Source organism: Vanacampus margaritifer, chromosome 2 (genome assembly GCF_051991255.1).
Source record: "Vanacampus margaritifer isolate UIUO_Vmar chromosome 2, RoL_Vmar_1.0, whole genome shotgun sequence".
NCBI classification, from domain to species: domain Eukaryota; kingdom Metazoa; phylum Chordata; class Actinopteri; order Syngnathiformes; family Syngnathidae; genus Vanacampus; species Vanacampus margaritifer.
In genome coordinates this window covers 41,140,080-41,158,603 of record NC_135433.1, presented here as the reverse complement: position 1 = coordinate 41,158,603, position 18,524 = coordinate 41,140,080, and the positions used below count along the sequence as shown (strand labels likewise).

The 18,524-nt window shown below is 39.0% G+C and overlaps 2 protein-coding genes across 3 annotated transcripts in view; both read left to right on the top strand.

The window, feature by feature from the left end:
* The window catches only part of atp1a2a (ATPase Na+/K+ transporting subunit alpha 2a), a 66,558-nt gene extending 62,264 nt beyond the window's left edge, over positions 1–4,294 (top strand). For both annotated transcript variants that reach the window (XM_077556086.1, XM_077556087.1), the window contains 3 exons: positions 246–347; positions 463–554; positions 3,943–4,294. In XM_077556086.1, coding sequence (XP_077412212.1) covers positions 246–347; positions 463–554; positions 3,943–3,971 — 223 coding nt within the window. In that variant the 3' untranslated portion in view covers positions 3,972–4,294. The remainder of the gene's footprint in view (positions 1–245; positions 348–462; positions 555–3,942) is intronic.
* A 1,660-nt stretch (positions 4,295–5,954) lies between these two features.
* Positions 5,955–13,819, top strand: sdhc (succinate dehydrogenase complex, subunit C, integral membrane protein). The gene is made up of 6 exons (XM_077555609.1): positions 5,955–6,000; positions 8,471–8,533; positions 8,618–8,719; positions 9,230–9,291; positions 10,914–11,077; positions 13,621–13,819. Exons 1-6 carry the CDS (start codon positions 5,984–5,986, stop codon positions 13,726–13,728), a joined length of 516 nt encoding a protein of 171 aa, XP_077411735.1. The 5' UTR covers positions 5,955–5,983; the 3' UTR covers positions 13,729–13,819.
* The last annotated feature ends 4,705 nt before the right edge of the window (positions 13,820–18,524 follow it).

Sequence of the window (18,524 nt, the reverse complement as noted above, 5' to 3'; positions counted from 1 at the left end):
CTGTGATTGGTTGTTACCTGAGATCTGGGCAACATTGAGGTCATCTTCAGTCGGCAGCAAGTGGCAAAATGGCCGGCCTGTGAGATGGATAAAAACGACTGGATTTTGCTGCTTATCTAATTTTTCACTAACGCGATACTAACCAGAATATCATATTTAGATTAGTGAGGCTACATAGAACATATGCTGCCCTCTTGTTGAATTCCAATGGATTTATTGGTGTGTTGTGATTTTCCCATCCACAGGAACAGGATCTTGATCTTTGGCCTGTTCATTGAGACGGCCCTGGCCGCGTTTCTTTCTTACTGTCCCGGAATGGATGTGGCCCTACGCATGTACCCGCTTAGGTAGGCTACCCGTTTGAATATACGTCCATCCAACTAGGATTTTTCCTTTAACCTACTTTATCCCATCATAGTTGACTTTAAATGAAGCCGTCTTCCTCGTTATCCTCTTCCCCAGGATCGGCTGGTGGTTCTGCGCCTTCCCGTACAGTCTTCTGATCTTCGTCTACGACGAAGTTCGTAAATTAATTCTGCAGAGGAACCCCGGAGGTAAGTGTGGTTATTAGCGAGCGCGAGCGAGATTAAACGCTTTCCCGACCTCTTTGTCTTGTTCATAAACCAGCGGAAGAGTAAATTGCTTTGGACTCGCGTGTCGAGAGCCGCGAGTGGCAATTTTCCTGCGAGAGCGACTTCACAACGTCTCTTGTCCTGGGTCACCCTTGTGATTTTGATCAGAATCATCTCGGAAAGTAAACATACTGGCGTATCAAGAGATATTAGCAAGCAATCAGAAGCCCCCTTGAAATTGCTTGGTTTTTGTTGATCTTTTTTTCTTCTTTTTTTTTTTATTCAGCCCCCGAGTCAGATTCTCATAACGCCATGAAATTTAGCCGGCATGTCTATCCGGAGTAGACACACAGGCTCAGGAATCAAAGCCTGAAAACTCACACAAAGTCTGACATTTAATTTCAAGTGTTTTTTTTTTTTTTTTTAGCAATGTGTATCATGAGTAGACCCACAAAAAAATCTCAAGAAGGCATGCCTGAAAAGCCACAGGAAGTTTTCCATTTTGGTTTGAAGCAGTAAATTCTGTCATTTTGGCCATTTCTAGGGGTCCTTCAAAGATGAACTTGTCTTAGAGGACAGCATGAGTAGACCTACAAAAAAAACTTTTTTTTAGGGCACCCTTTTTCAGGGGTTCAAAACCCAAGTTTTCCTAGAGATTTTTGTCCAATTGCTACTATGATAGAAAAAATAAATAAATAATTGCAGAATGCAAAAGTTCATAGTGATGTCAATCACCAAGTCATCTCAAGAAACCATAACCCAAATAACACAGGAAGTCTGTCATTTTGGTTTGACGTGGCCATTTCCAGGGAACATTCATAGATAAACTCCTTCTTTTGATTTTGTCTAATTGCCACTGAATTTGAACTTTTTATACTAGACATGGAGTGGCGCTAAATTGTGAAAAATGTTATGCTGCATTCGAGTGAGAAGGGAAGTCGGACTTTTCCGACCTCATACATGGAAGTGTGCCCCTTTGAACTCGGCGATCAGAGTTGCGAAGTTTGAAAAAAAACAACCCCGACTTCATTTATCGGATTTATCGGGATCAGCCACCTTTGTTGTTCACATTCACCACAAACACTTTGTGGTCGGAAATGGGACAATCGGAGTGGGTGAATCCGATTCCCAACCTCCTTCAAATGCAGCATTTGTTTTCATCATTACATGTGGGCGAAGTATGACAGCGAAATTTGATGACTCGCCAAAAAGAAACCCACAAGTCTGCCATTTTGGTTGGAAGTGCTTATTTCAGAGTCAGTTTTGATCATTTGCAGGTGTTCTTTACACACTCCTTGATTTATTTGACCTTAGTGCAACCTCATTAGTGTTATTCACACCAGAAAGATGTGTAATGCTAAATTGTGAACACCTTGAGTTTGCCTCATTGCGTGGTGGCGAAGATGGTGGCAAAGTTTGATGACTCGACAGTCGGCACAGAATACGACAACTCCAACTCCACAGGGCTCCAATATGGACTTAGTTTGTGTTTGTTTATCAAGTTGAAATTCCCAAGCCAACGTGTCGAGCGCCGTTTTGTCTAGAATCAAAAGCGTGACACACAAACAGTAATGAGGCCTAATGCTGCGGCAGCCGCAGCGTTGCATGCTGGTAGGATTATTCCGCACTTAGACACGTTCGTTCCTGGCGCAGGGACGGCTGAGGGTCTCCTCATGAATAAAATATGGGCTTCATAATAACTCTCGAGTGACAATATTCGAGGCAATATCAATACAAAGTGAAAATGCTGGCGATCCAAGTTGCCATGAAGAGAAAAAAAATGGAAATGACACAATTTGCATCTCTATAAACATAAAAAGACTGGAAGGGCAAGCCAGCTGATGCCGTTGCCGACAAGTACTGTACTTTTCAGACCGTAAATACAAAATAGCTTATGTCCCGTGTCACTAATAATCATCAAGGCCTTTATGAGTCATAGTTAACTGCACTCAATTCAAAATAGATCTAAGCTGTTTTATCCGTCTTTGAAGGACACTTTATGATGTAAAATTCCGACTGTTTTTATCACAATGTTACAACTTTACACTCATATTTTTTCCCAGAGTTGTAAAATTACAATTTCAACCCTGAGGGGCTCTTGGAGTTAGCGAGCTCCATCGACGCTCAGGAAACTTTGCCAGCGAGTTAAATTTATTTATTTTTATTCAGCCCCTGAAGCCAGTTCACTTGAGCTAAATGAATTATGTAAGCATACATTGCATATCATGAGTAGAGCCCCCCAAAAAGTTTAAAAATCATGAGTAGAGCCCCCCAAAAAGTTTAAAAAAGTTATGCTTAAAAAGACTTCTGACATTTTGGTTTAAAGTGGACCTTTAGTGTCATTTTCCAAGGTTCGATCGAGGATTTTGAACTATGCATGCAAAAGAGATGGGTGATGCTTTTTGTGGCATTTTGCAGCCTGAGATTTGGTAGACACAAATGTCTCAAGAAGCTATGCTAAAGCTAAAGACACTGGTGTGTGTTATTTTGATTTGAAGAAGTCACTTTCAGGGGATTTTGGACATTTCCAGTGGTCCTTCCAATACGAACTATAGAAAGTTTGTCTGAATGCTATTATGCTGTCACTAAATTGTGTGTGCAGTGCATTATGGCAATTACCATAAACTGCATCTAAGCAACCCCTGAATGTTTTGAAAATTAAGTTTCCAGAAGCCCATTTCCCTTCGGAACATGAAATTTGGTCCTAGATAAGTCTATCATGAGTAGTACCCACAAAAAAAGTCTCAAGATGCCATGCCTGAAATGAAAAGACACAGGAAGTCTGCCATGTTGGTCCAAAGTGGCCATTTTAGGCTCATTTGGGGCTTTTTAGTTAGATGACTTGGCATAAGGCATAAAACTGTGGTTATCTCAGTTCCACGAGGCGAACCAAACCAAGCGCTGATCTCCGCTGGCGGCTTTGATGCGATCTGATTGTTATTGCGGTAGAAAAAAAAATCCTGCAATGACTTGACCGACGCTTGCCTGCCGGTGGTGTTTACGTACTAATCCGGCCCCACCGCAGGAAACAGATTACGCTTGTCAACAGCGCGAAGAGCAAAATAACGAGAGAGGAAATTACGCGGCGCCCGATGAAGAGTTACGAAGACGGTCGACAATGGATCAAAATTTGCGAGGCCGATGACGGCACGGGTCACAATAACAATTGATGCTGACAGTTAATCTTCTCTGTTAATGCGCGTGACACGGTCGGCTGATCGGCGTGTCTGGAGAGTTACGAGCCGATTCATTTGCAGAAACAAAAAGCGCCGCCAGTGAATACCAAAGAGGATATGAAGGCTTTTTTTTTTTTTTTTGTTGCTTTTGTTTTGACGCCACTGCAAGCGCCTCTGTGTTTTTTGTCTTGCAGGCTGGGTGGAGCAGGAGACGTACTATTAGCATTCACAAGACGTCAGCGTCAAAGCCAAAGAGAGAGAACGATTGTGTGTGTGTGTGTGTGTGTGTGTGTGTGTGTGTGTGTGTGTGTGTGTGTGTGTGTGTTTGTGCGTGTGCGCGTGTTTGTCTGTCTGTAGCAATATTTGCATGGATCAGATGACAAATATGATTAGCCTGAAATGATCAGATGCTAATAATTGCCGCTGATTTAGGCTTTTGAATATGTTTGTACAAAAAAATGGGAATTCACAATGGCTTGGCTGCACTGGAATGCATCAATGTATCACGCTCTGTTTGGCTGGCGACCGGTTGCCAAATAAAGCAAATTACACATAACCTGGCTCATTCTTGCATTTAGTGGGATTTATGAAATGGAGAAATTAATACTTGAGAAATGGGTCGTTGCCTCATTAACCAACCTTCCTTCCTTCCTTCCTTTAATACATCATTTTTCTTTCCTTCCCTCCACCATTCCATCCTCCTTTTTCTCCTTTAATGACTTCATACCTCCCTTTTTTCCTTCTTTTCTCCCTTCTTTTCATCCATCCTTCTCTCCTCCATAAATTGAAAAAGTACTGACATTCTCTACTTGAGTAAAAGTACAATTACTTGTGCAAAAAAAAAACAACTTTGGTCAAAGTAAAAGTACTCACTCAAATAATTACTCACGTAAAAGTAAAAAAGTACAGGCTCTGAAATGTACTTGACGAGCAGAAATAAAAAGTATTTTTTTTTATCAGATGTTTCCTATGCGTCGAGTTGACAGTGTTGACTGAGTAACACTCGCTTGTTGCTGGTCCACTCCTCACTGACATGATTGAACCTTCTTTCATATTGTTGACTGGCAGTCTGTAGTGTTCTTATCAAGTTTAAATTATCTTTCTGTAGTGGCGGCGCGCATTGCCCTCATAATTACGGGTTGTTCTAATTTAGCCAATTGAATGTAATGTGATAGCAAGTCATAGAGCTAATCACAAGCTGGGATGTCGGGGTCAGTGTGTCACTCTTCATATGATTGGCGGAGCCAGGAGACATTGACGGCTGCTTTTCCTTCCAAGTCAAGTATTTTGAAAATGCATAGAGTAAAATGTACTAAAGATACTCATGTTAAAATGTAACAGATAAAAGTAAAGAGTATAGTCTAAAAAAATAAATACTCAGGAAAGTACAAAGTGCTAAAAAAATAACTACAAAAAAAGCTACTGAAGCACAGTACTATTTCTGCTCTCCTCCATGCTGCCTTCCTAACTCCTTTCCTCCCTTGCATATCCATCCTTCCCTCCCTTGTTTCTTTAAATTCTTCCTTACTGCTGTTATCTTACCTTCCGACATATTTCCTTCCATTCCAACATCCTTGTTTCCTTCTTTCTTTCCTTTCAGCTTTCTGTTGAAGTGAGAGAGGGACACCTTAACAGAGAATGAATGAAGTTGCACTTTTTTATAAAAAAAATTAAGGGATAATTGATAATAATAATAATAGTATAATTTTATGAGGCATTCTTATATAGTCATACTGCGTTTTTATTTTTTTAAATGATTTTGACAAGCCAACTTCTTGAAAACTAAAAGCATACATCTTGTAATTTAACATTAAAACCATCATTATAGCTTTTTTTGTACTGTAGAAAATACTATATAATATAGTAATTATTATTTTCGTGTTTTATTACACTGTGCGAAAAACAAGAACAAAGGAGAACAAATATTATTATTATTATTATCATCATTATTACTATTATTAAGTTGTCGTTTTTATTGTTGTTTTTGTTTTGTACAGTAATAAATGAAGAGGCTCGAATTTTTTTGACCATTCTCACGGAATCACAACGACAAGCACAATTATTATTATTATTATTATTGACAAAATATAATTGTGCAATTCAGGAAAAACCCTCCGTCGATGTAACAACAAATGAGAACCAACAACGAAAATATATACAAACACTCAACGATGATCGCAACAAAACACATCACTTCCGTAATAAGACGTAACTTCCGCTCAGTGTACGTCAAACATGGCGCTGCTACTAAGGTCAGTATGTTTGCAAGATACAATATGTGGCCAGGTGGAGATTAATTGTAGTTTTATGTCAGTATTAAAATGACCTATAGGCATATTAGCAGCACGGTTTAGTTGATTTAGTAGAAATGTTCTAGCGTGTTCGGCGTATTTATAAATGGGACAATTTAGCGCGACTTCTAGCCTGGCTAACGCTAACGACGTTAGCATTTTACCAAAGTGCTCATTGCAGATTGTAGAAGTACAGTACAAACAAGGGGTTTTCTTTGACTATGTTTGTTGTTTATGCTGCCTTATGTGAGTATCTGCGAGGGGTGTTCCGTCACATTTTTATTGCGGAGTGGTTCGTCCTTGAGTGAACCTGCACCGAGCTAGCCTCATTTGCCAAGACGGCTACTTTGACATAAACACGTCTGAACTGACGCACGGGTGTAGGTAACGATATGCAAATTACAATAATATACATACTCTTTTATATATGAATTACCCAGGGTGGATCAAAAGTAGGCATGCACCTTTCAAATGATTATATTCTCGCAGCGCGTGAATTGCTGTTTGCAACCAAGGATGAAGGAAGGGAGGCAGAAATTATGGAAGGAAGGAAACCAGAGTGGTATGGAAAGAAGAGAAGAAGCATGTAAAACGGAAGGAAATAATGATGAAAGTAGGAAGGGGATTGGTGGATGGAATTATACACATGTGGTAAGGATGGACAGAGGAAGCATGAATTAATAGGATGTATGAAATGGTTGGAAGGCAGGGATGGTGGATGGAAGGAGACAAAGATGCAAAGTTTCCAGCAAGCTGAATTCTTCCAGTATTCACAAACTGGAGAATACATTTTGTGCCGCTCCCTCTGATACATTTACAATCGACCTTTTTTCGGTCGGACCAATCAGGCATTGTTTAGGGTGGACGAAACCAAGAAGCGCCGATGGCGGGGGAGAAACAAACAAACCTAACAGATGAATGGACGTTGCAATTAATTCTGTTCTCACCGTTCTGTGTTTCCTTGTTGAATTTTGAACAGCAAGAGGCGCTTTGTGCATTTTTTGGGGGGTAAAGATGTTCGTGGTTTCCCCTCCCCCCCCAAAGACAAGACTGAAAACAACGTTTTCATCCATTGCCATCATTGGTCAAAACAAATGTGCAAAGATGCTGTATCGTCCAATCAGCTTAAAATATTGTACAGTAAGTCCCTCCTTTCCCGAACGGATCTGCCGAGTGAAGTTCCAGATTGATAATGTGAAGAACTCCCTTGAGTGAATCACAATTATCAATCTGGTTTGTGAGGTTAGACAAAGATGCAAGGAAGAAATAAATATTGGTGGGTGGAATGTAGAAATGTGAAATGTATAAAGGAATCTTAGATGAAATAAAAGGATATAAAGGATTGTATGAAAAAGAAGTATGGATGGATGTAAAGTATAGGATTATGAAAAAAGGGAGGGTCTGTTCAAAAGCAAGGGTGTATGAAATGAAAGAAAATGAATTAAGAATGGTAGGAATACTTGAGGAAGGAAGGAAACAATGTTGGTATGAAAGGATGTATGAGAAAGGACGGAAGGACACGAGGATGGTATGAAGGTTCAAAGGAAGGGGCTGTCGTCCACTTTTAGGGTCTCCACCAAGTCAGCGCACACACAAGCCCCCTCCCAAACCCTTGAAACTGTAACCCTTGTTTAAAACGAACCCCAATTGTAATGACACGTTTGCTCTATATTATTTGGTTGTTACTAACAACTATGAGATTAATTTTTCAAGAATCATTTCCAGTTTAATACATTTTGTAGAAACTTTATTTGGACGTACGCCGCTATTGTTATTTAGAATGGTGGAGGGCTCTCTGCCGATCAATGTGAAACACCTATAAAGAAAGCAAGGTAAGTCTTCATAGCGATTAGAGCAAACTTGTCATTACAGTCGAGGTTCCTTTTAAAACTCTAACCCTGGCTTTAAACCACAATTTCAAACCCCACTTACAAACCCTAACCCTTGAAACCCTACTTTAAAACTATAATCCTGTGTCAAATCATGCTAATCTTAGCATATGCCGCAGGCCACTAAAAAAAGACAGCTGTACTTTGGACGCCGCTCTCTAGATGCCGAACTTTAACCTGTTAATTACTTACTCCCTTACTTCTTGCTTATATCTAACTACGATGATTTGAATACTTGCACACAGGTAATTGATATGTTTAGATGCCACTATGTTGTTTAGCTTCACAACATGAAATCTTATAGAAATTATGAGTAGATCAACAAAAAAGTCTCAAGAAGCCATGCCCAAAAAAGACACAGGAAGTCCTCCATTTTGGTTACTCAAAACCAGTTTCACATTCGACACGAAATTGAATAGCAATCATTAGTCCACTGACAAATAAAAGTCTCAAGAAGCCATACCCCAAAAGACAGAGAACATTTGCCATTTTTGTTCCAAGCCGCTATTTAAAGTGTTGTAACATTTGTTTCTTGTCTGCAGGACCTTGGCCCGTCAGGGGTTGTGTGTCTCCAGACCGCAGTGCAGCGTCCTCTACGTCAGGCAGTACGTACGCTAATGAGCACATTCAAATCAAGTGTAATATTCAATAAATTGAGTGAATGTCTTAAATATCTATTCTGCTTTCAGTGCTGCTCCAATGGGAACCACTGCTAACCAGGAGATGAACAAATTTTGGGCCAAAAACACCAGATTGAACCGACCCATGTCGCCTCACATCACCATTTACAAGTATGTAGTATGCAATACGCAGGTTCAAGATTTAATTCAATAAACAATGAGTGTGCATTATTTATTGAACATGTGACATAATTTATGAAATTGTCAAACATAATGAGATTACATATTGAATGTATGTAATAATTATTTCATGACCGATGTGTATATTTAATGGAATTTGTAATTATGTAGCAGTATTATGTTAGAATGATCTATTTAATGACTTTTTCATTTAATGACTGTAGTAAAGAATGAGACCTTAATTTTGTAAATTATGTGCTTTTGTTCTGAAAAAATTGGGACTTGAGATGGGATAAAAATTCTACTTAAAAAAAAAACTTTATTCACTGAAAATATTACTTTTTTTCTCCTCATTTAAATCACCACCAATTTGTGCATAGCCCTAATACTCTTTTCAAGATATTTTTGGGTGGTAGATGCAGTGCTTTTAAAACTGCTACTATCCGACTGATAGATTACCATTGCGGTAAGTGTTATTAAGGTTTTGTGGTTTTGTTCCAGATGGTCCGTCCCCATGATGATGTCCATCACACACAGAGGAACCGGAGTGGGCCTCAGTGGAGGTAATACAACATATTTGTTTCGTTCTGTTCGCACTTCCTTGTTGAATTGACAACAAAACTACTCCTGAATTGACCCAGAAGGAAACCTTGTAGTGTCTCGCAGCTGTCTCTGCTGTTTATCGCCGCAGCGAGTGTGGTCAAAATAAAATCTCTTGGATTTGTTGGCATGCGAAACCAAGTCATTTGGTAAAACAGCGCGTAGTCGTACGTCAATGGCAGCGGCAGAAGCAGCATCGGCGCTGGTCTCTGCCCAAGATGGATCCCTTTTGATTTGCATGCTGCTGGATTCTCGAAAAGGTCACCGAGCTCATCTGCCAATCGGAGAGACAAATTCATCCGGCGAGCGCTTGTCTGGCATCAAAGCACAAACACGCACAAAACACTCTTTGATCAAAGCATCTGAAGAGATTTGCTTCTTCAATGACGACGGCGTCAAAGCATCGCATCTATTGATTTAGTGACGCATTTTCCCTTTCCTTCCAAACCCCAAGAAAAGTCTGAATTTTAGCAGCAAGTTGGTAATAATGCCATAATTATTCATTTTTTTCCTTTTCTTTTTTTTGTAAAGGAAAAACCCTAATGTGATATGTTTCTTTTCTCATAAAAATTTGACTTTATTATCATACATACTGTATATGGTACCCTTACACCTCACCCGATAAAATTACTATTTAAAATATACTGTTAAAAAACAACTTTTTCAGAAAAACGTTTTTCTTGAAAAAGATCCAACTATAATATTGGTCAATCAATGGAAAAAAAACGTATTTTCCCCAAAGCAAAAAATGTTATTCTGTAAAAAAAAAAAAAAAAAAAAAAAATCCACAAAAATGACTTTAGTCTCACATCTCTCCTCTTAAAAATACAGCTGTAATCTTATTATTATTTTTTTTTTAATAGAGACTAATCTAAATAAAGTGTTTCTTTCCACCGCTTTGGGTGGGGGCAGAGACAGACTTACCATTAGGCAAACCTAGGCAGTTGCCTAGGGCCTCTCGTTACTAGGGCCCCATACAATTCCTTATACACTAATGGCCAATGTAGTTTTCACTTATTTATGCACAATAATTATGTTTTAAATCCAAATCATTTTGCTAAAATTCCAGTAGAAGACTTCTTTTTTCTTGTAAATCAATGCTCAAATTTGTAGTTTGTGAAACAAAAAACAAAAAAAACCCCGAAATTGCTTTTCTGAATATCCTTTTTTTACCTCTCAAAAATAAGGCTTTTATCCTACGCCTCTGTTTTCCTCAAAATAATTTTTACTTGAAAATCATACATTTGTCTTGAAATAATACAACTAATCTACTAATAGTCTGTCCTTTTTTCCTTCAATACATACGACTTAAATCTTGTAATATTACCCCTTTTCATGTGATACCCTTTAGTCTTTGTTGCAGTGCGTCCCCAACATGCTTTCACACAAAAGAAAAAGGGGGAAAAAATCAACATCTGAGATATTGACATAAGCACTATTTTTTCTGCATAGATCTTCTTGCCAAGAAGAATGTCATAGTGTGACATGTATTGATTTGTGGCTCATTTTCCTCCTCAATGACTTGTTTATACAGCACTTGATTGTATTGGGGTCAATAAAGCGTCTGTCTAATTCCTCTTCACAGCGATTTCCGCATTGGCCGTGGCCGCTTTGCTTCTGCCCGGTAGTTACACGCACTACCTGGATCTCATCCACTCGCTCTCTGTCGGCCCCTTCCTCATCGGCCTGGCCAAGGTGGGCATCGCCTTCCCCGTGTCCTTCCACACCTTCAACGGAATCCGACATTTGGTAAGAAACACAGCCAATACGTGGGGTGTGTTTACAAGGGAATTTTTTTTACGGTAAAGCCACATTTCAAAATGAATTACATAAATTTATTCCCTAGAATATTTTACACATATTGCTCCATCCTGACGAAATGACTAAATATTTTTTGCAATTGTCGGGTATTTATTGAAAAATAAAATACATCTCAATATCGGGATTCTGACAACCATTGCTTATTCCCCCAACATTTTGTTACGTTAAGATCCAAACTGTATTAAATTTTTCTATTCTCTTTTGCTGACATATATTTCTGGTCAGAAACTAATTGCAATCGGGCCGTACTTGCTCCTCCATCAATAAATAAATACATAAATGATATGCTACCCGTACCAAATGGTCAGTGTTCAGTGACCTCTGCAATAGAGTTTACTTCATTACATGAGATACAGAAAAAAATCTCTATTTTGATTGTTACTGTAGCTAAATAGGCTTATATTATATGGCAACATGCTCCTGGTTTGTATAAGCACTTTCTTGAATTTCAATTTAATACATTGAGGAGCTGTGGCATTTCCCATACACTCGTATATCTCTCCATACACTTGTAAATCTCTTACAGAGAAAAAAAGGCAGACACTTTGATAAATTGCACTAGGCCTCTACTGACGCACCCAAAGCTTGAATGGGGCTCCAAGTGTTTCTGTTAAATTACTGCAAAAATGGCCCGCTATCTTCCAGCGTAGCAGAGTGCTCGTACAAGGCGGATAAAGCCGCATTTCAATAAAAACATCACACATTGGAGCAAAATGGGGATATTCCAAATTCACACACTATTTTTACCAGATATTTCTATTATCTTTTGTGTGTGTGTGTGTGTTGGACTCTTTGCTGTGAATACTTCAATATCTGCTAGCCAGTTTGGTAGTTTTCATAATAATAATAATAATAATAATAATAATAATCATGCGTCAGATCCATATAACGTTATTCATGAACTCAAACATTCCCACTGAGGTGGCGGTAAGCTACTTAAGTAGCCACAGCTGCCCTGGGGCAGGCTGACGGAAGCATGGCTGCCAGTGTGCGCCTACGGCCCCTCCGACCACCACCAAATGTTCGCACCTTCCATACACCAGTGTGAGTAGCACTGGAGACAATGTGTGTGAAGTGCCTTGCCCAAGGACACAACGACACATGACTTGGGGAGAGCAGGGATCGAACAGCCCACCTACTGCTTACTGAACGACTGTCTTTACACTCGTCTCTCATATTTTCACTTGTAATCATATCCTATATGTAGCATAGTTCACATTTTCATCAAATCTCCAGTGGAAAGTTCAAACAAAATCTGGATGATTTGTTTGCATTTTTGAAACATTGAAAAATACAAATACCTGCCAAGAAAACCGTTAACTGTATTAACAAAAAGAAACACCTTGCGACAAAGGTGTAAATTGAAGGCGACACTTCTCACATTAACCGCTGCATGTAAAAATGCCTCATGACATGAATGTTTGTTTAAAAAAATATATATATTTTTTTTAGTAGGACTAGACAATATGGTTTTAAAATAAAATCTTAGAAATTTTCTCAAAGTCTCCATAATTACATAAAAAAAAAAAAATCCCCTTATGGTATTTTCTTGACTTCTCATTTTGTCCAGCATGAATTTATATCTCCTTCCACAGAAACACTAGAAGTAAAATTGTTATTTCTTCTCAGCTAATGCGAAAAGACGTGCTCTTTGGGGGAAAAAATGTCCCTTTTGTCATAACATGCATGTAAACACAATCCTTATTATCATAGGTGGTGGGCATTTTGTCAATATTGACGGAAGGTCTGTCCGTCAATGAGGGATGGCCATTTAGTTGACTATTGATGGGAAACTTCTAAAAAATGACAAATTTATCATTTACGGATGTGGGTTTTTGTCCGTCAATGTAATTGTCAATCCGTCAAGAAATCCGGCAATCTGTCATTGACGGACGTCCCATTTTGGATGCACACCTCGAGTGATGGAAACATTGACGGACGCTCATTTTGATGCGCAATCAATGAATGACAGATTGACGGTTTGGCTTGTACTATTGACGGATTGACGATGACGGACGCTCAGAATTTATTGACAATCCCACCTCTGCTTAATATATTATCTTTTTAGTAGTCAGCAATTTAATGTCATAAGATGAGCTGATGACCTCGGGTCAAATGTTTCCACCGTGGATAAAAATCCAATAATGGAAGAGACCTCTTTACAAAGTGGGCAAATGAGTCCACCATTAGTTGGAAGAACAATAAAACCGTCAATGTCGCGTCCTACCTTTCTTCACTTTTTACCTTCTTCTTCTCGTTACATGCACATGTGGTGGTATTGAGACAAAAACAACAAAGACTCGATGTGATACAATTGCATATTTTATTTTCCCCGAAAATTTTTGTTGAACTTTGGAGGTTCTATTCTGTTGTCTTTGAAGAAAACGTAATTTCCATGCTCAGCTCTCTTCCTTTACCCCCCCTGTTACCTCTTTCTTTCACTCTCACGCCTCGTCCTAAAAAAATTGAAGTGGTGGGACCTCGGCAAAGGCTTCAAAATTCCCGAGGTGTACCGCAGCGGCTACACTGTGATTGGCCTGTCCATCATCACCGCCATCGCCACTGCCACTCTCCTCTGAGCTCACTCCGCCCAGGCCAAATGCATTGTGGGAGTTTTGCTTTTGTGTATATGTTCTGATGACTTGAGAAAAATAAAGAATTCTATATATATTTACGTTGTGTGTGTAAAAAAAAAAAAAAAAAAAAGTATCACGTTTTTTACACCACAAAATAGAACATTGGGACATTTTTCTTGTCTGTGTGAATTTCAGAAATTGGTTTTTCAGCCTGCCTCAGATTTAGGACAATTTTAACACTTGGGTCTGAATTCAGTTCAGATTCAGAAAATAACTGAGATTTTTCAGTGTGATCTCAATCTGAAGAACCAGATGGAAATTGATGCGCTTTTTACATCATCTTCTGCCTGTTATACTTTCTCCCAAAACATTCAGGCTTTCAAAAGGGGTACATTTCCGATCATTAAAAAAAAAAAAAAAAGCTTCTGCTTAAAATGTTTCTGCTGGGACTACTAGAAAATCAATATATAAATGAAGAATGCTGTAATGTTTACAAATGCTGAGTACTTATTTCTGCCGTTTAAGTATGTTTGCAATTTTTGATTAAAATGCACATTTTGAATTCTTTTTATAGTTTTGCTTTCAATTTATGAACTGAGCATATGTTTACAAATGTTAAAATTCTCCACATTTTCTATAAAGTGTTCACAAACGAGTTTTATTTCATTACAAATTTAAATTTTATGAATTTGTGAAATTTCACTCACTTTCTTTTTCTAATTTCAAGAGTTTGGAAGAAAAACTTTATTTATATTAATATAAATATTTTATGTATAAATAATTACATTACAAATTCTTGAATACATTATTGTTATACCAGTTATCTGTGAATTTCCAAACCAAATACAAAGAATATGCACCATTGAAACTGCCACATTTCTTAACTATTTGCAATATTGAGGCTCGTGATCCCATTTATTGAAGTTGAGGTGTGCCAAATGTGCCATTCTAAAAGCTGCAGATAGCCTGACATAACATTTTAAATGTCTTCTCTTACGTAAGGTGTCCTTTTTTTGCTCTCTTGACGTTAGCTCCTTTAATTATTTTACCTAAATGCTCAGTACTTGTGTGTGTGTAAGCCAGACAGCTATTCATATTTTAGCTTGTGCAGGATGCAGTGTTTGATGTAGAATGTGAGGATGAGAGTTTTTTTTTCTTTTTAGGATGTAAGTGTAAGTGAAGTGGTGCGTGTGAGCAGGCTGCCTGCCTGGCTGGCTGCCTGCTTTGCCGCCCGTGTGTGCCTCCGGGCGGGGTCGGACCTCCCATCGGGCAGCTCTCATAAGAACTGCTCCTGCTCTTTGCTTTGCTTTGCTGCGCTGGTGTGACTGAAAAGCAAGCGCAGGTGTAATGGCTGCTCTCGTTCTAACACGGGTACCGTCGGGGATTTGAAAAACACACACATGCAGCGGTTACTTCCACCAGGGAGGTGATGTTTACGTGTTGGTTTGCAGGGTTGCACAAACACCACTTAACCGCTTTGAAAACAGACTCTGTAGTTTGTTTATTTTGGGACACATTGTCCCAAACAATTTGTTTTGAGTAAATTCAGTTTTTGTTTGGAATATATATTTTATGACATCAGTGCCGGAACTTTTTTGCCGCACCTCCTGGATAGACAGACAGTTGAACTGAAAATGTCATAACTTTTGAACTACTCGCTCAATTACATGAAGAAAACCGTGATCTGAAACCGTCCCTAAAGGCAGCACCAGACAGAATTGGGATGGATACTGTACTTACTAATTAGATGTTCAGACTGTCATTGAAGGCAACACCTGATAGACAGAACAATCACTCAGTTGTGTGAGGAAAACTGATTTCAGGCCGCCACTGAAGGCAAACTAAACTTGATGTAGATGGATTGATTAGTGATTGATGGCTTGGTAGAGAGACAGACGATTTAACTAAACATTTAAAGGGGAAGTCGACCTTAAACATTTCTTTATTGTCTCCTCAGACAAAACTTTTCAATTGTTTTGCAGCTTCTGCCAGGAATGCAGCAATCGTGCGTCGGCATTCAAATTGGCTTCCGTCTTTGTAATGAATGGGGAAAAGGGGAAGTGACGTAAGCCATAAAGCAGTCAGCACATTTGTAGTTTTTTTGTGTGGCAGTGTTCCTACCATCCTCCTCAAAGTTGTTTAGTGTCAGGAAAAATGATACAGACCCCGTCAAGCCTTGACAAAGGTTCCATTCAACTCGTTTTAAATCAATGTTTCATCAGAAGAGTTATGAAACTATTTTATTAAGGTTGAAAAGTTCCTTAGTGCTACTTTAAGGACTTGGTGCAGTTGTCAGAGTAGCCTAGATCTGTGGTTTCAGACAGTTCCTGAAGGCAACAAGAGTTTATTTACTTTAGAGCCTAAATTGTGTTTATTTATTACGTAAAATGTAAAGGTTGATTTTTCAGCTGAATGAAATATTTTGTTTATGTGATTTGACTTATTACATTCTGAAATGGCCCAGATGCTCTAAGCAAGAGCAGACTAAACTTTTCCTGTTCTATGTTCAGATTACCAAGAATATCTATATTTGCTAAATGCCAAAATAAAGAGAGAATGACTTTTTAAAGACACATTTTCATTACTTACGGGTCAAAAGTTTGCATAAATGTCATCAGTATTTGGTACCATTGCCTCAAAGTCGTGAGAGAAGGAACAACGTCGATTCTAAAATGTGGGGGAGCTTCCCTCAGGATTTCATTTGATGTCAGTGCCAACAACCACCACATACAAACGTATGCATGAAAAGTGCCACAGCTGTAGATTTCCAATACTCAAGACGCTCTTGAACCCAAAACAACATCAGAAGCGCCTGTGCGCCGGGCAAAGGAGAAAAAATGCTGGTCTGCTGCCCAGTAGGTCCCAAGTCCTCTTTTCAGATGAAAGTCCATTTTGCATTTCATTTGCAAATCAAGGTGCTTCAAATTTCCACCGTCCGTAATGGTTTGTGGAGCCATGTCCTTTGCTGGTCTCGCTCCATTGTCTTTGATCAAGTCCACAGTCAACACAGCCGACCACCAGGAAAGCTTCCCGCTTCCAATGTGCTTTTTGGAGACAATGATTTTATTTTCTAGCAGGATTTTGTTTGCACCTGCCCACAAAGCCAAAACTACCTGCTTCAATATGGAATAATAGTATTTGATTGGCCAGCAAACTCGCCTGACTCGAACCCCATAGAAAATTGCTGTTGCATTGTCAAGAGGAAGACAAATCCTGACATGCAGACGATCTAAAGGCCGATAACAACGCATCTTTGGCTGCAAGAACACCTGAACTGTGCCAAAGGCTGATGCTCTCCGTCACGCCACCTTGAGTATGTCATTAATGTAAAAGAACGCCCAATGAAGTATTGAAGGCCAACATTTCTGTCTTGGACATCCTTTTTTAAATTGATATTTTGTGAAACACTGGATTGTTTTGTCTTTCTGCCATAATCATCAACATTGAAACAAATAAAGGCTTGAAATATTTCACTACGTGTGTGTGCTGAACTAATTTAACATGAAAGTTTCACTTTTTGAAAGAAAATATTGAACCTTTTCTCCACATTTAAACATTCTGACCAGCACTATATTTGTGTATTATTGTTTGAACAGATGAACAAGTCCTGATATCTTGGCTCATTTCATTTGACTTTCCCATGATGTTACACAAAGAAGCAGCGTGTTTCAGGTGTGTCTTCTAATACAACCACAGGTACATCTCAAACTAACTCCGATGTTGTCAATAAACCTGTCGCAATCTTCCAAAGATATCATCAGCATCCCCAATTGTTTAAAGGCATTGTATATGTTATTGTATCTAAACTGCTGACTTTGAATAGAATAATGGGGGGTGGGGGGGGGTTGTCTGCTCCAAATATAGGTAATTTCAGTAATCCCAATTGATCTGAAACAGGATTTCATGGCAGATTGTGAGAAAAGGAAAAGTGTCTTTTTATATGTAATCTTCAGGTTTCAACAGTAGATGAGGTAGGAGGAGGTAGTTATCTCGAGAGTGTTATTTGTTTTGCACTGGCTATCTTGTGTCAGTTTAGATGTGTTGTTTGCCAAGAAACACGCACGCACGCGTGCAGGCAGCTGCGCAGCCCGTTAGCTTCTACCAAATTGCTTTATCTGTGCGTTAGCGGCTCGCCTGTCAGCTCGCATTTTGGACCTGCGAGGTTGACAAAAAAAATGCACGTAGAATACACAATTAATACACAATGATTACACAGTGACTGCACAATTACTGGCAGAGGTGTGTTGTCCTCAGTGTTGTTTGATTGTGTTACTTAAGCCCGCAGCAAGCATTCCGCCTACTTAAGGTTTATTGTTGCCAAGTGAACGTAATGAAGGTGCAATGTTGAGTTTTGGCTTGGTGGTGTTTTGGTGCTTGCTTGTGTTTAATCTTGCCTTCCAGGCACATGAAACACAAGACAAACAAGATTTCAAATGGATTCCCCCCTCCCCCCGTGGATTCAATGTACTCCACTGCAACACAATACTCATAAACTCATGTTTGTCACAATAATGTGGAATTGTGTTTTTTTTTTGGTGATATGCTTAAAATAACTGTACAGCAGTGCTACTTTTTTATTGTGGTCAATTTTGAGTCGTCCATTTAACGTAGCAGGTCAGGCCACCAAAAACATGAAATAAAATAATCGTTTCCATTTTGACAATGACTGAAAATGACATTACAGCTTGTGAACGTCACTTGGCTAAAGACAAAAAACAGGGTAACTGTGATTGAAGTTACCTGAGCCTTTAGCTTTAGGCACTGTGATGTCGTTTGTAGTTGACAGTGAGTGGCAAAAT

Coding starts and splice junctions, on each gene's coding strand:
- sdhc (XM_077555609.1), top strand. Junction 8,534..8,617: donor AGCGTCCTCTACGTCAGGCA/GTACGTACGCTA, acceptor TTCTGCTTTCAG/TGCTGCTCCAATGGGAACCA. Junction 11,078..13,620: donor TCAACGGAATCCGACATTTG/GTAAGAAACACA, acceptor AAAAAATTGAAG/TGGTGGGACCTCGGCAAAGG.